The sequence below is a fragment of the Saccostrea echinata genome, unplaced genomic scaffold, assembly GCF_033153115.1.
Source record: "Saccostrea echinata isolate AGI-Se365-2 ecotype Australia unplaced genomic scaffold, CSIRO_AGI_Sech_v1 ptg000054l, whole genome shotgun sequence".
NCBI classification, from domain to species: domain Eukaryota; kingdom Metazoa; phylum Mollusca; class Bivalvia; order Ostreida; family Ostreidae; genus Saccostrea; species Saccostrea echinata.
The window spans coordinates 48,470,001-48,486,248 of NW_026889803.1; the positions used below are offsets into that span (position 1 = coordinate 48,470,001).

At 32.5% G+C, this 16,248-nt stretch overlaps 1 protein-coding gene across 1 annotated transcript in view; it reads left to right on the top strand.

Moving 5' to 3' along the window:
• LOC133172095 (RAB11-binding protein RELCH homolog) overlaps positions 1–16,248 on the top strand; it is an 86,779-nt gene that overhangs the window by 62,447 nt on the left and 8,084 nt on the right. Inside the window, exons 25-26 of the mRNA XM_061306903.1 lie at positions 14,194–14,310; positions 14,964–15,105. Of these exons, the coding sequence (XP_061162887.1) occupies positions 14,194–14,310; positions 14,964–15,105 (259 nt within the window). The remainder of the gene's footprint in view (positions 1–14,193; positions 14,311–14,963; positions 15,106–16,248) is intronic.

Sequence of the window (16,248 nt, forward strand, 5' to 3'; positions counted from 1 at the left end):
TTTACAATGCCTTTTTTAAATTTCATTTTGATTTTAAATTTCAGAAAATTTTTAAGGTAGTTAGTATCATAACCCTAGAAAATTCCACAACAGTTGTTAAAGGGTTTTTATCACGTATCTAAATTTTTTAAAAATGAAACACTGTTATATTCTTGAAACATATAATTATCATTTAATTATGAAATAACTTTGAAAACAGTCATAATTAGGCTATAAAATGCCCGTAATATAGAGTTCTTGAATTAAAAATCTTCATTAATTAGATAGGGGTCACAAGGTATTGAAACGTCATAGGTGTCAATGGTTAATTAGAACTCGTAAAGCTTATCATAAGAAAAATGTATCAAATAGATTTTGACGTTAATTAATATACACTACACAATAAGATTGGTGGAAATTTTGACATCGACGATATTCTTTTAGTTATAGACGGTCAATCTTTTATGTATGAACATCTAGCAGAGAGAAATTACCAAGAAAATATGCCAACAATAGGAGAGGACACCGAAGACGAAGCCATTGACAACTCGGGACTTCCAACTAAATAGAACGAATAACTAAAGTTGGACTTCGTAAATATTTATAAATATGAGAATTTTAAATTCAACTTCTTCATTATTTTAATAAACTGTTTATAAATATTCTATCTGTTGCAGTGAATATCATCTTCAACACTGTTCAATGGTGCCATACGCCATTACGAAGTTCACAACATTCCTACTAGCATGTACTAGATTCTGTGTGACTTAAAAATGCATGATGGGTATTTTTTTTTCATTTTACAAAGATACCATGTCCTTAAAATATTTTATAGTACAGAAAAAAATCGTGATTGGGCATAAATGATTTTTCTGAATGGAGACAAAGCCCTTGTGTTTGCAGACAAAAAAGGGCCCCCTTTCTCCTTGCAACCAAGTCCAGGAAATGTTGAAAAAGGTCTCCTAAAACCTTTCTTGTGTGCAATTGTGCATCCTAGAGCCACAAATTATACATTTCTAGCTGTCAATTAATTATCACTTATTTATTTACTAACAGGTTTAATAGACACAACAAATGAGCCGTTTTGTATACACAATAAGTACTTTGCTTGAACAGGACTGACACCTATGACGTCAGAGCAATGGCGCGTAGCATCGGTGATCAAAATATGCATATTGAGAAATTCAAGCTTTGAATCACTGAAACATCAACAATTTTAATTTTCTAGCAAAAAAATTTAAATATTTGATTTTAAAAACATGTAAACTTTGTCATATCGAAATATTTTGAGATGTGATATTAAAACCCTTTAAGTTTACAAATCATGAAATTTAGTAATTTGACCCTGTCTTTCATTATTATATCAGTACTTTGATCCTTCCTCTTAAGGCTGTGTATAAATTAGCTTGACTAGGTGTATAATGTCACTGTAAGGGTTTTTAGCTCACCTGAGTTGAAAGCTACAGTGAACTTTTCTGATCATCCACTGTCTGTCTGTCTGTCCATCTTTCTAGCTGTCTGTCCATTCATCTATAAACTTCTCCTAAGATCCACTGGACTAATTTTAATGAAAGGACTATATTCTGTAGTGGCCAGTATCTGCCCCCAAAATAAAACTTTGATGGAGAAATCTTTAATTATGTTCTAAACCAGGTGGATATTTGCAGACTTCAAAGCATTAAATATTTTTATCAACTATGACATCATAAGTTAGATATGACGTCAATAAAATGACGTAAATTCCAAATTGCAATGATTTTGAGAGAAAATAGCATATTTTACGTCGGTATTTTGATTGCAAATTATCGAGCGCAGGTCTGCTCAGACTAGATCTTTTGATATAATGTGTAGAATGATAATATCAATGAAATATTTGAATATGGTACCTGAGCAAGCTTGCGCTCTATAAAAACTATAGTCAAAATTGAACAAACTCTGTGTATTTTGGCCTCTATTTTAAAAATAACGGAAATCCAAATAGTTTGTGACGTCACAGAGACAAGAAAAGCCAGCTAATTTTTCCAATTTCATAATATATTGTCTTAATTTGGATTATTTTATACAATATATGCACTTTTTCTCATTTCAAGAGATTTTCAAAATTTGACTATTATGGGGGCAGGAATACGTCCTTACCATATATAGTTCTTTGGCACAAAGCATCCTTGGGTAAAGGGAATTTTGAATTCTTCAAATGAAGAATCAGGTCCTCTTCCAAAGGAAGATAATCAAGAAAAGGCAAAAATTGGAAAAGGTCATTAATTTTTAAAAATCTTGTCTCAAAAGCCACTGAACAGAAAAGGTGAAACTTGTGTGAAAGCTACCTGAGAGGTCATGAAGATTTTAATTTATTCAAATCATGGCCCCTGGGGATAGGATGGAACCACAATAGGGGAACAAATTTTTATGTGGGAATAAATAAGAAATTTTTTTAAATCTTCTCAAGAACTTCTGGATGAAAAGATGAAACTTATGTGAAAGCTAAACTTTCTGAGATAATGTAAATTCTAAATTGTTAAAAAATGACTCCCTGGGGAAGGATGGGACAACAATAAGGGATCAAGGTTTTACATGGGACTATTTTGGAAGAACACAATTTAAAATCCTCTCAAGAACCACAATTGAACCATTAATTTGCTAACATTTCCAAGTTGCGAGGATTCAATTTTTTTTTTTCAAATAATGGATATTGGATTAGAGTTGCAAAAATTGGGATTAAATTTTACATAATGCATGTAATCAGGGGGAAAATCTTCTCCATAACTGCAAGACCATGTTAGACGTATTGAAGCAAGTTCATGTTGTGTGGATCCAGAGAAGCGTTAGAGATTAGTTTGGGCCATAATGTGGGATTCAAAATTTTTCATGGTAAAGGAGAAAAGTCATTGTTTTATCAGATGGTGGAAATATTTTAATTAATGTGGTTTCATCTTGGCATGCAGTTTGATGAAAGAATTTTAATTTCCAATTTCTGTGACTTGCAAGAGTTTCTCAAAGAAATGATAAATAAGCTTTGTAAGAGTTAAATCAACCTTAGCACACAGTTGATGCAGTTGTGAGCAGGAACCTGTTCATCCATCCTTATCCAAAACAGACACCCTAACCTTTTTGATTTGTTTTATAGATCATCTTTCAATAAAACATGAGTATCATTCAAAAAAGTGACAACAATTTTCATTTTCTTGGACTTTCAAATGTTTTGAACTTGAATTTACTATTTAATCTTGCAAGTTTATATAGTAAATTCAAGTTTAAAACATTTGAAAGTCCATTAGAAAATGAAAATAACCATGGATGGAACTGAAACATAGGCTTCTTGAATCTTTTGTTGACTTATGATCTACAAGCACATCAGGAAACAAAGTTCAGAAAGCAGCAAAATGTTTAGAAATTTTCAAAGTCTAAGGACAATAACTTTTGTGAAAATAGGTCGGTTAACATGAACCAATAATCAGCTCATTATCTACAAAAATGACTAAAAAGTTTGTATGGAAAATAGTGAATAAACAGAAATTTTCAAAGTACAATACTGTGAAATCACTCATTTTTTATGCCCCCACCATAAAATGATGATTTTTGACAGAGTTATCTCTCTTGAACTTACAAAAAAATAAGAAATTTTTAGTTTCCACTATTGAAGTTTTGTAGGGATGGAATAAAGGTTGAAATTGCATGTGCAGGTATTATACCAGAAAATACAGGTCAAGTTCGAATATGGCTGTGGTCCGATGATTTTTGACAGAGTTATCCCTCTTGAGCTTAATAAGGTTAACATTGTATAGTTTTTATGCCCCTGTAATTGAGATTCGGGGGCATATAGTTTTTGCCCTGTCCATCCGTCTGTCTGTCTTCTGTCTATCTGTCTGTCTGTTTGTCCGTAAAAATTTTAACTTTGCCCATAACTTTTGATTGGTTGGAGCTATGGCTTTCATATTTCATTTGTGTATTCCTTGTGACAGGACCTTTCTTTGGGTACCATAAAATTTGACTTTTGACCTTGACCTTGGAGTTTGACCCACTTTTGCAAAAATTTTTCAGACTTTAACCTTGGCCATAACTTTTGAATAGTTGGTGTTAGGGCTTTCAAACTTCACATGGGTATACCTTGTGACAAGACCTTTCTTTGGATACCAACATCTTTGACCCTTTGGGCTTGACCTTGGAGTTTGACCTACTTTTGAAAAAACGTTAACCTTGGCCATATCTTTTGAACAGTTGGTGCTAGGGGTTTCATACTTCACGTGTAATCCTTGTGACAAGACCTTCCTTTCAATACAAAAACATTTTGACACTTTGACCTTGACCTTGGAGTTTGACCTACTTTGAAAAACTTTAACCTTGGCCATAACTTTTGAATGGTTGGTGCTAGGGCTTTCATTCTTCACATATGTATCCTTGTGACAAGGCCTTCCATTGGATACCAACAACTTTGACCCTTTGACCTTGACCTTGGAGTTTAACCTACTTTTGCAAAACTTAAACCTTGGCCATAACTTTTGAATAGTTGGTGCTAGGGCTTTCATACTTCACATATGTAATTGTTCTGACAACACCTTCCTTTTTATACCAACAACTTTGACCCTTTGACCTTGGACTTTGACTTGCTTCTTGAAAACTTTAACTTTGGCCAAAACTTTTGAATAATTGGTGATAGGGCTTTCATACTTCACATAAGTAATCCTTGTGACAAGACCCAACAACTTTGACCCTTTGACCTTGGAATTTTACCTACTTTTGAAAGACTTAAACCTTGGATATAACTTTTGAACGGTTGGTGCTAGGGCTTTCATATTTCACATGTGTATTTCTTGTGAGAAGGCCTTTCCTTGGAAACCATTAATTTTGACCATTTGAACTTGACCTAGATGTTTGACTTACTTTTGAAAAACTTTAACCTTTTCCATATCTATTAAATGGTTGCTTCTAGGGTTTTCATATTTCACAGGTATATTCCTCAAGACAAGACCTTACTTTCGGTACCAACATATTTCAATTGCATTCGAAAAAGTTTAACCTTTGTTATGAGTTGCCATATGGGGGCATCAGTGTTTCACATTAAACACATCTTGTTATCTTAGTTTTGCCCCTTGAACTTAGAAAAAAAAATCTTTTAAAACTAGATATGGCATTTGAAATTTTGGCTGCCTTTGGGGACATTCGTGGCGTTTCTTACATGAAACATCTAGTTTGAGGGTTTAATTTTTCCTCTCTGTTGTTTGGTATATGAAAAGACCCACAAATTCATGTTCTTCAGAAAGTGTAAAATTTTAAATGTATAGCAACTCGGTATTTCTTCAACCACGAAACCAAATTCCCTTGAACCAATATTTTTTCCTCAAACCTTGAAAATCTTACCCCTTTCTTTGCATAATATTTGTATTCTTTGTATCATATGTCAATATGTCAAGTTGTGTGAAGAGAATGCTTATCAATAAGGCATATTTTCCATTTGCAATGTTCACTCTTATTATATTTTGTTTTTTCTAAGCGAAATTTAATTCATAATGAAAATGCACATAATATCAGCATACATACTTTGCAGAACAAAATTTGACCAAAGTGCATGCAATTTAACTTGACAAATCTGTAAATGAATAGTAAGTCATTTATTGCAGTTATCTCTCTTATCAAAGGGTCAATGAACCTTCTTACAAAGATCTAACAAAGAGACCCTTCCCTGTTTGAAGCAATTAGGTATAATGAAATAGAGGTAGTAGACTTCCTTAATCAATATCAGCAACAGTTTGCATTTTATTGTGTAAACACAGTTGAATTTTTACATTGAGGTATGATTGGCCCATTGACTGCAGCTAGAGTTATTATAGCATTGAGACACAACATGACACTGATACAGTAGGACTTGGACACAGCTGAGTATTGATGAAATAATAAATCAACACAATTAATTATTATATTTCTGTCTGAAATTTAATATAAGTATCACTTGCTTTGGAAGTGTTGTGCATAATAAGTACAATCACGCAAAGTAATATAACAATGAATCTTAGAATTGTTCTCTTGAGACTGGGTGACAATGAAAACATGCACATGTGTTCTTCAGCTTTATCTAGACTTTGTATAGGTATTGGTGATTTACAGTGTTTTAGGCTGTCTGTGTCTATCCATTCCACATTTAGCTGATTATTCAATCTGGCTATTACATGGATATAAGTGGTGAGAACAGTAGTGCAGTATTAAAAATTTGGAATCTTGACCTTGTTCTATGGCCTTGCCATTGCATTGCATTTCTTAGCACTGTGAAGATTTTCTTTTAATTATTGATACATGTTGTTGAGAGCATATTGATTGTGTCTGAATTCTATGATCTTGACCTCTGTTTGCTTGATTTTGCTCTGTAAGCTCATTTATTTAAATTACTAAAAGGTATATTTCATTATACAACTTCCTAAAAGGAAAAAATCTTAGAAATACAATTTTAACACACATGCCATACCTATAAGCTTTCTAATTTGATTAGTCTCACTTTTTTTCAGATTTTAGATATTGAAGGATCCTTCCACACCATTTGATAAACATGTATATATCAATATACAGTCAAACCTGTTATAGCAACCAGCTGTATTTAGCTACTTCCTGTCATATGTGACCATTAAATTTCCTCCTGAGAATTTTTCATTATAATTTACCTGCATTCAGCGACTCCCTGTCTAATGTGACAAGTGACCATCATTTTCCATCTTAAACATAGTTTACGACTTCTGGCTCTGCTTTCAGTAACAAATGTAATAAATTGCTCAGTATAAGCCCCTTATCCCAATTTACAAAAAGAAGTCTGCAATATCATACTCTTTAATATAATATTTCATAATATTATACTTTCATGTATTACAAATTAGTTGAATCTGATTCGTCTAGAAACATTTGTTAAAAAAATACTATTACCCGCTGAATAATGAAGCCACGCCCTCCAGCATAGCAACAGTTAACATTGCTTGACGACTGATGTTATTCCAAAAAATATTGACTGTGCAGAATTTATGCACGCAAGGTTCAAACATTCAGTATAATATAATATTATACTTTCATGTAAATTAGTTGAATCTGATTCGTCGAGAAACATTTGTTAAAAAACACTATTACCCGCTGAATAATGAAGCCACGCCCACCAGCGTAGCAACAGTTAACATTGCTTGACGACGGGTGTTATTCAAAAAAAATATTGACTGCGCAGAATTCATGCGCGCAAGGTTCACTGTAATATGTATTTGTATAAAACATTCAGTATAATATAATAAATACTGCATGTAGTTGAGTGTAACATTGAAAATTTTCACCCCTCGAAAACCATTGTCAACCTCGGCTGCGCCTCGGTTGACAATGGTTTTCTTGGGGTGAAAATTTTCAATGTTACACTCAACTACATGCAGTATTTATATAATAAATACTGCATGTAGTTGAGTGTAACATTGAAAATTTTTACCCCTCGAAAACCATTGTCAACCTTGGCTGCGCCTCGGTTGACAATGGTTTTCTTGGGGTGAAAATTTTCAATGTTACACTCAACTACATGCAGTATTTATATAGTGTGTGATGGTATCAAAAAGAAACTTATCCATATTATAAAAAAGGAAGTATATGTATTACTACGTACTATTTATGCATGTACTTTAAAAGTTGCTAGAATATGATTCCCTGCTTTAAGAGACTACATACCTGTCATTTGTGACTGTTATAGCATTTCTCTTGAAAGGTTGCTTACTAAAAGTCCGGTTGTATTTTTATAAAATGCTCTCTACCTTGTCATATTTGTTTGTTTATCGACTCCCACTTTGGTATATGAGCTGGATACTTAATTTGTTCCCTTTTAAGCTCACCTGAGCCAAAGGAACAATCGAGCTTCAGTCTAAAAGTTTCCAGCATCTGTCTGATGTGTGTCATCTGTTACATTTTCACATTTTCAACTTTCTCCAGACCAATTGGCCAAATTCAGCCAAACTTGCCACAAACCAGTCTTACGTGAAGGGAATTCAAGTTTGTTCAAAGGAAGGGTGATACCTTCTTTCAATGGAAGTAAATTAAGAGTGAAACTTTGGTGGGGTCATTTAAAAATCTTCTCAAGAACCACTGAGCCAGATAAAATGAAACTTATTGGAAAACCTACTGACATAGTGTAGATTAAAATTTGCTCGAATTATACCCCCTCTTCCAACCTCACCCCCACCCCACCAAACCCCCGTAGAATGCAGCCACAGTAGGGAATCAAAGTTTTACATGGGAATATATAAGAAAAAATATATAAACAAATTAAAGAATCTTCTCAACATCATCAAGGTTATGGCTATTATAGTATGTAATATTAATATGCAAGCTTATAGTATTAATAGCAAGTGCAGTGAGCGGCGCAAAGTGCCGCACATCACTGTGAGCTCTAACGACAACGACAAACACCTGTGCGAGGAGAAAATTCGGACTACTGCACATTCGTTGAATTTTTTGATGCAGTGTACGTAACTCTTGACCCACAATGCAACGCTTGTTGTTCTCGCTGCTAACTTTGTTCACGCGGTAACAACAACTAAAAATGCACACACAAAAAATCACCTTAATTTAATGGATATTGCATACAGATAGTAGATTAAACATTCTTTGTTAAAATTTTGCACTTTTCAAACTTCATTTATGGAAATGCTGCTAACATACGACGTCATGTGACGTCACAGTCTAGATGTTCCAAATGTCTTGTGCAGTTTTAAGAGGTGGATCTTAAAATTAAGTGAACAAAAAATAGCATAAGTACTGATGTCTGACCACTGACGTGTGGTAGGTAGTGCAATTTTTCTATTATGCATGCACCAGAATTTAATTCGAATTAGCTTAGCTTAGTGTTCACATGGAGCTAGTGTGAAGTAATTTGATGTGCAATAAATTAATTTGAATTAAACTTATTCACATTAAATTCTTGATGTGAATGTGGTTCTAATTTGATTCACAGTAACTTACGGTTTATTTGCATTAAGGGAAAACTAAATTCTAAAAAAGAATTGCAGGATTTCATTTGAAGTCTTTTCCCAGAAATCATAAAAATATAGAATGATGAAAAGCCAAATTTGATGATGGAGTTTATCTGTCCGATTATTAAGTATAAAGAAATGACTTTACCTCTGCTGCAACACACTCCAATGTCAAAGCCTTAGAAAACTAAGATTTATGTTTATTTGAAAATCCAACAGCACAACCATAAAATGTGTTCAGTAATTCACTGGAGGTTGCACCAAGACTTAATTTATTTTTGCTAATCAATTTATCAAACAAAGCAGATATATTGATGTTCAGCTTCTGATATGCAAGGGAGGAAGAGATACTGAGCTTGTGAAGCCCTTTTCATTTTGTAGGCCAAATGTTACAGTTACACTATCACAATTCTGCCCTGACAACAGAATAGAATGGCTTTTGAGAAAGGTGTTAAACAGAAACATTGATCCTGAAGAAAAATTTGATGAAAAATGCAAATTTTGGGGGGAAGTAACAGTTAAGGACACAATTCTTAAAAAAAAAAATGAAGAGCAGTTATTTGTTGTGACAAGTTTATCCTAGAAAATCCTCTAAGAGATACAAATGAATATATAGATTTCTACCAGACATATGTTATTACCTTAAAAAATAAAGTAGAATGTACTTTCATTGAATGACATGCTAAAAAATTATACAACTTTTACGAAAATATCGTAGACTGAAGAAACTGAAAAAATAGGGATTAGTTGCAATAGGAATCAATTATATTGACTTTCCTAAAAGTTAATATTCTGAGCTAAAAATTGATAACCTTTTCTTATTCTGAGGGTGTTTTATGTGTTTTGACATGTCTTTATACAGTAAAACATGCTTATAGCAAACACGCTTATAATAAATGGACCTTTACAGCAAATCAATTTTCATTCTCATCAACTTTAAAATATATTTTAAACTTAATGGATAAAACAAATTATGCTTGTAAAGAAGCACAACTGTTTGTCCCTGGCACTTTGCTATAAGCATTTTTTACTGTACACAACTTAATCTTAAACATTAAAGTTCATTCGTCTGTCAGTCTTTAAGTCTGTCTAGCTGTAGTCTGTCAGTCTGTCTGTCTGTCACAAAAACTTTAACCTTGGTCATAACTTTTGAATGAGAAGAGATAGGACTTTCATATTTCACAGGTGCATTACCTGTGACAAGACCTTTTCAAATATACTATGATTTTTTGCCCCGTGACCTTGACCTTGAAGTTTGACCTACTTTTCAAAAACTTTAACCTTGGTCATAACTTTTGAATGAGAAGAGATAGGGCTTTCATATTACACATGTGTATTACCTGTGACAATACCTTTCTAAATACACTATGATTTTTTGACCCCATGTCCTTGACCTTGAAGTTTGAACTACTTTTCAAAAATGTTATCTTTCCTTATAACTTTTGATAGAGAAGAGATAGGGCTTTCAAATTTGACATGTGCATTGCCTGTAACAAGTTTTCGAGCATGCTATATTTTTTTACCCATTGACCTTGACCATCATGTTTGACCTAATTTTCAAAAAAATTAATTTGGTGATTACTTTTGCATGACATATGATAGGGCGTTCATATTTGACACAATATACCATAAATAATGGCATCCCACTCACTAAAACACCGAAAGCGGGGGACCACAATTCTTTGAATTTGCTTGTTGTAATAGATTTTCAAGGTAACCGTATTCCTATGTAAATTTAATGTTTAAAAAATGCTTAAAATTACTAGTTGTGGATCAAAGGACTGAAAGTTCTTTTAGTATATACATCTATCAATCAATATGCATCAATTTGCATATTTATCAGTGTATTTGTCATAATAAATGTTCAGAATAACTTGCATTCAATGAAATTTGTACTTAATGCAACGTAAACATGAATTTTAAGATATCCATCTCTGCCCACCCCTTTCAAAAAGTCCACCCCTGCATTTTTTTCTTTATTTTGGGAATGGAGATACAAAAAATTATGGGGGGAAATTAAAAAAAAAAAAAAAAGAAAGTTCGAGGCCTAAATAGACTGATAAGAATATGCTTATTTTTGTTTATATTATCTCAGGCATAAGTGTACTCTGATATTAATAATATGTTTTCTGTACATGTTCCAGTTAGTACATGTTTTATTACAATATTCTGTGTATAAAATTGTGATAAATTTTTGTGCCTTTCTTCTTCACATTCAAACTGCTTTTGCCAAGATTGATTTTTTTCAAGTCCAATATTAGTTTCTGGATGTAGTAGCGGCTAATTAGATCAACTATAGTTTCTAGAAGAAAATTGGCAGGAAAAAAATGTGATCTTATTTCTCTGTCACCAGGTTTATGAGTTTAATCTGTAATCTTATTTGACCAGCAAATTTATCTTTTTTCTTCCCATAGACAGAATGTTGTGATCAATGTCATGCTGAGACTCATCTGTGCAGGACCAGTACCCCTTAATGAGATTTAGCCATATCTTTTATCCAATAAGAAACAGTTTCACAGGAGTGGGAATTACAGCCCATGGGAGTTTGTCAGAGATATATCATTTTCATCACTTGGACTTATGCCATCTTTATTTCCTTTTTATCAGACCTTGATATAATCCCAAGTTTAATTCATTATTCACAGAAATGTCAGGATTGATGGACAGAGTTGAAATTGGCTGCAGTATTCTTTTTCTTACTTTCAATTTATAACTTTTTCTGGCCCGCCATGAATATGTCCGGGGCATGTAGTGTTTGTCATGTCCGTCTTCCGTTCTTCTATCCTTCTGTCACACTTTAAGTTTTAAGTTTCTTTGAAACTAATTTTACTTTCAAAAAAACTACTCAAGATATTTTTAATCAAATATAATATGCTGATACATATTGGTGAGAGCTATTCAACTGCATCACCATTTTTTGACCTTGATCTTTAATTCCTTTGATCTTGATATTACTTTTCTTAAGTTTATGTTTAGCTCAAATTCAAAGAAACTGTTCAAGTTATTTTTATCAAACCTTAAATCATATTGATGAAAGCTATTCAACTGCATCAACATCTTTTGACCTTGACCTTTTCTTTGACCTTGACCTCACTTTCCTAAAATGGTATCGAGCAAAGAAACTATTTAAGATATTTTAATCAAATATAATATGCTGATAGATATTGGTGAGAGCTATTCAACTGCATCAACATTTTTGACCTTGACCTTTTTCTTTGACCTTGACTTCAAATTTGTATTTAGCATAATTTTACAGAAACAAGTCAAGATTTTTTTCACAAACTTCATTTGCTGATTGTTCTATAATCATTTTTTTATATCAAGAGACTCAAGGTTTACTATGTATCTAGTGACAATTAAGAAATTAAGTAATGAGAGTTTGTTTGAGAAAAAAACTGGTAACCAACTCGCACAAGATATAGAACTTGTTTCTCCCTTTACATTTCAAACTCTCCGAACATTATCACTCCGCAGTTCACATGCATATTTTGTAGCTACTGGTAGTAGAATATGATGTCATAGTACCAGGCATATTATGACATCACAGTAACTAATCAAATAATTGCTTGAATTTCTAACAGAGTAATTTAAAGAAAGCTAAAAAGAAACTCTGTTTGGGAGTGAAGAAACAAATTTAAAGAAATTCCATGTAAATTATTTTGCATCTGGTCAAATATAGAACAGATCTAAGAAGATTTTAACTTCAATAATATTACATATTGCTTATGCTGAAATAATCTTGCTTGTTATTTTCCCTCACTGTAGGGAAGTGTGTTAATTGATACTTTAGATTACAGTAATAATTTAAAATTCATCAGGATAATAAATATACATCAAGTCTAAAAGGTAGAGCTACAGTTTCAGTGGAGACCTCTGTTCAGTAGTCTCCTTGTTTTAAACTCTTTCAGAACAATCAGTTGTTTTTATCTTTTAGTAATTTTTTTCCAAACAATTTCAAAAATTATTTTCATGAAATTTTACACAAGTTTAAAGGGTTACATCATAGACAAAGTATATGCAAAATAAATGAATATTCATAATATGAATTATAACTTCTATCAAAAAAATTTTTAGCTAAGAAATAAAATTCATAGGTAATCCGAAATAGTCACAAAATCAAGGAGAAAAAAGGAAAAGAAATTGCACTGTTTGACGTGAATTTTTTTTTTTTTTTTTTTGGTTGATTTAATTTGAGAATAATATAAAATGCAAATTTGATTTTAAATAATTATCTTACCTATTGAGTGTTAATTCATTCAATACAAAGCCCTAGAATCAGTGGAAGATCAGTCAGCTAGACTGTTACTGTAGAAGTGAAGAGGTTACTGAATGAAGACCAATATTTCGGCACTAGAAGGTCCAGATTATTCTTCAGAACATCATGTAACAAAAGCTGATTTGATTACTAACAAGCCTCTCAATAGCAAGATACAGCCTTTAATGTAATACTGACCGATTACTTATCTCAGTAAGAAATGGCCACTGTTGAAGCTCTCTACATTGAAAAGTAACGCTGGTCGCTTCGTCAAAGCTCTCTATACATTAAATCTTGATGACACTAAAACACTGGGGGAATGTCTCAGGTTCGTAAGCCTGCATCTTAACGTGCAGGCTTTTTATTACAAACAAAATAAACCACTAATGGATCCATTGTCATATTTTCTACAAGAGAATTTTACGACTTTTTTTTATGTTGCATTTGTTTATACAGATGAAGGAGTGTTTTGTTTGAGAAAAGGTGTGTGCTTGATATTCTGGATCTCCTCATAACAAGATAATATATTGAGATCTACTTCATTGTCTTCAAGATCAATAAATGAACAGAGCAGGTTTCTTAAGTTATTTGATTGTCCTTCAACAAGTAATTTCCACACAGAAAATATAGATTTGTTCTTGCTTTTGGCCTTGGAAAACTTGAGTCCCAGAGAATAATTCATTACAATATGGGTGGATTAGTAAAGTACCTTTTAACACTTAGTTGAATACACTTTTATAATGGCCTCATAAAATTGCTGATTCATAATGTTCTTGATATTGGCATTTCTAAAATATGAACATCCAGAGGACAATGACATTGGAAGTTTATTAACAGAGGAATATCATTGGGAATAAGAATTAATAAATGGATTCTATGTATCGTGTATCATATTTGTTTCATGGCCATTGCAAACTGACATTTTCAATAAAAAGCATTTTCGTGACATATAAGACATCTCATTTTAATTGATTTTTTTTATTTCAGTGATTCTTCCTCGCTTGGCTTTTGTGGCACTCAATAACAACCATCAGCAGGATGACAGGAAGCGAACAGAGGTGGCACTGCAGCTGTTTGAAGCCTACAGTGCTCTTTCATGTTGCTGTATCCTCTTTATTGCAACTTCTTATAGTCTGTCTTACATGAGCACTTCCACAACATTTTAAATGATATCAAATAAATTGACTTGTTTTCAAAGAAAATATCATAAACTTTAAAGTTTCATCTTTTTTCAATCCAGTTATAGCCAAATTGGATACATACAACTTGAAACAAACATGTATGACACAATTTTTCAAAGTCTAAGGAAACCACATGATACAATTTTTCAAAGTCTACAGAAATTTATAAGCTGTCAAGTTTAGGTGGGAGTTGTCGTTATTACCAGAGATTATCTGATCCATTTCTGAAATAGCAGCCATTTTCATAATGTTGAATCCCCGTAAACTTTGAATTTGCTGCCATGTCAATATGCTAGTGGAATTTGAGGGTTCCTAAAAATGCAGAAAGTTTGGGAAATAATGATCTATTGATCAAACATACATGTAGTTTGAAAGCCCAGGTATTTATGTAATTTGAGTATAAAATGCAAAAAGTGATGTCATTGGTAGCATGGGACAGACTACATGTATACATAATTTTTAAAACAAAATATATAAGCTTCTTATTAGAAGCAACAGTTGATTAACATAAATTATTCATTTACTTTAAGGTTCATTTTTCAATCCTAGAACTTTATTTTTGGCCTTGACATTTAGTCATCAATGATCAGTTGGTTCAGGAAGCAATGTTGCCTGGGTTACGGTGCTTGAAACATGATATGGGTGCTGTGGCACCTGAAAGGGAAGAAGTGGTGACTTCCATCATAAAAGACTATGAAACCAAAGTAGAAGGGCTTAGGTAAGGAAGGTTATAGGGTGAGTTAACCATGCATCGGACACATACCTTGCTTTGCACAACTCTAAGCAATAAACTTTCATTGAACCTGAGTCTCCCCGTGTTTTAACTTGTTTCTATCTTAAAGGTGAAGATTTAAACTTTTTAATAATGCCGATTTTTATTTTCATGTTGTGATAAAAATACCACAAAAATGGCCTTGAAATTATGTCATATTTTTGCATCATCAAAGGGGAGTAACCAGAATTTTACGAGTTTGCAATTTTTAGAGTTGTCGTTCTTTTAAATAGACTTCAACGGAAGAGTCGGACCTAGGTAAAATTTGTCAATGATTGATAATTTTAAAGAAATTTTTCAAAATTTTTACTTCAATGTTTGTATAATATTATTTTAAGAGTTGTTTTTTACTAGTATGTTTATTTCACCGTTCATCGGACACAAATTAACCATGCATCGGACACTTTCTGATGCATGGGTAATCACTTCCATTTTCATATAAAACCCAAATGACAGCTGTTTTTTACGGAAATAAAAAATAAAAACTCTAAATTTTCAGTAGAAATACAAGTTATCAATATATGATGACTAGAAGTGGACTCTATTTATTTAAACTAGATGATGATAACACAGGAGACAAAGGTGTGAATTGCCATGTTACTGGCATTGTAAAGCCTCTCAAAGGTGATGTGGTGCCACTAAAATCTCTTCACATTTGTGGATCGAAATAGTCATTCAAATTTAATCAGAAGGTTAATTTTCAAATAAAAGATAAAATGTTCCGATATCACTAATTTTAAAGCATCGAGATCAAGGTATGATATTTTTCTGGTTTAAATACCGTATGTCCGATGCATGGTGAATATTATCCGATCCATGGTGAATTCTGACTTATTTAGAAAAAATCGGTTTTTAGTGATAGTTTCTCAATAAATAACACACAATTGTGTCAAAAAATTATATTTTAACTAGGCCTACATGTTAAGTTCTATTTTGATAATATTCGGTTGATAGTGATATCACTAGAACTTGTTGAAGTGCGAGGGTGTCCGATGCATAGTGAATTAATCCTATGTCAAAATTTGAAAATACTGATGTGCTAAGGAGGTAATTCAGGATGTAAAGAGAAGTAAAAAAAAAAAAAAAAGG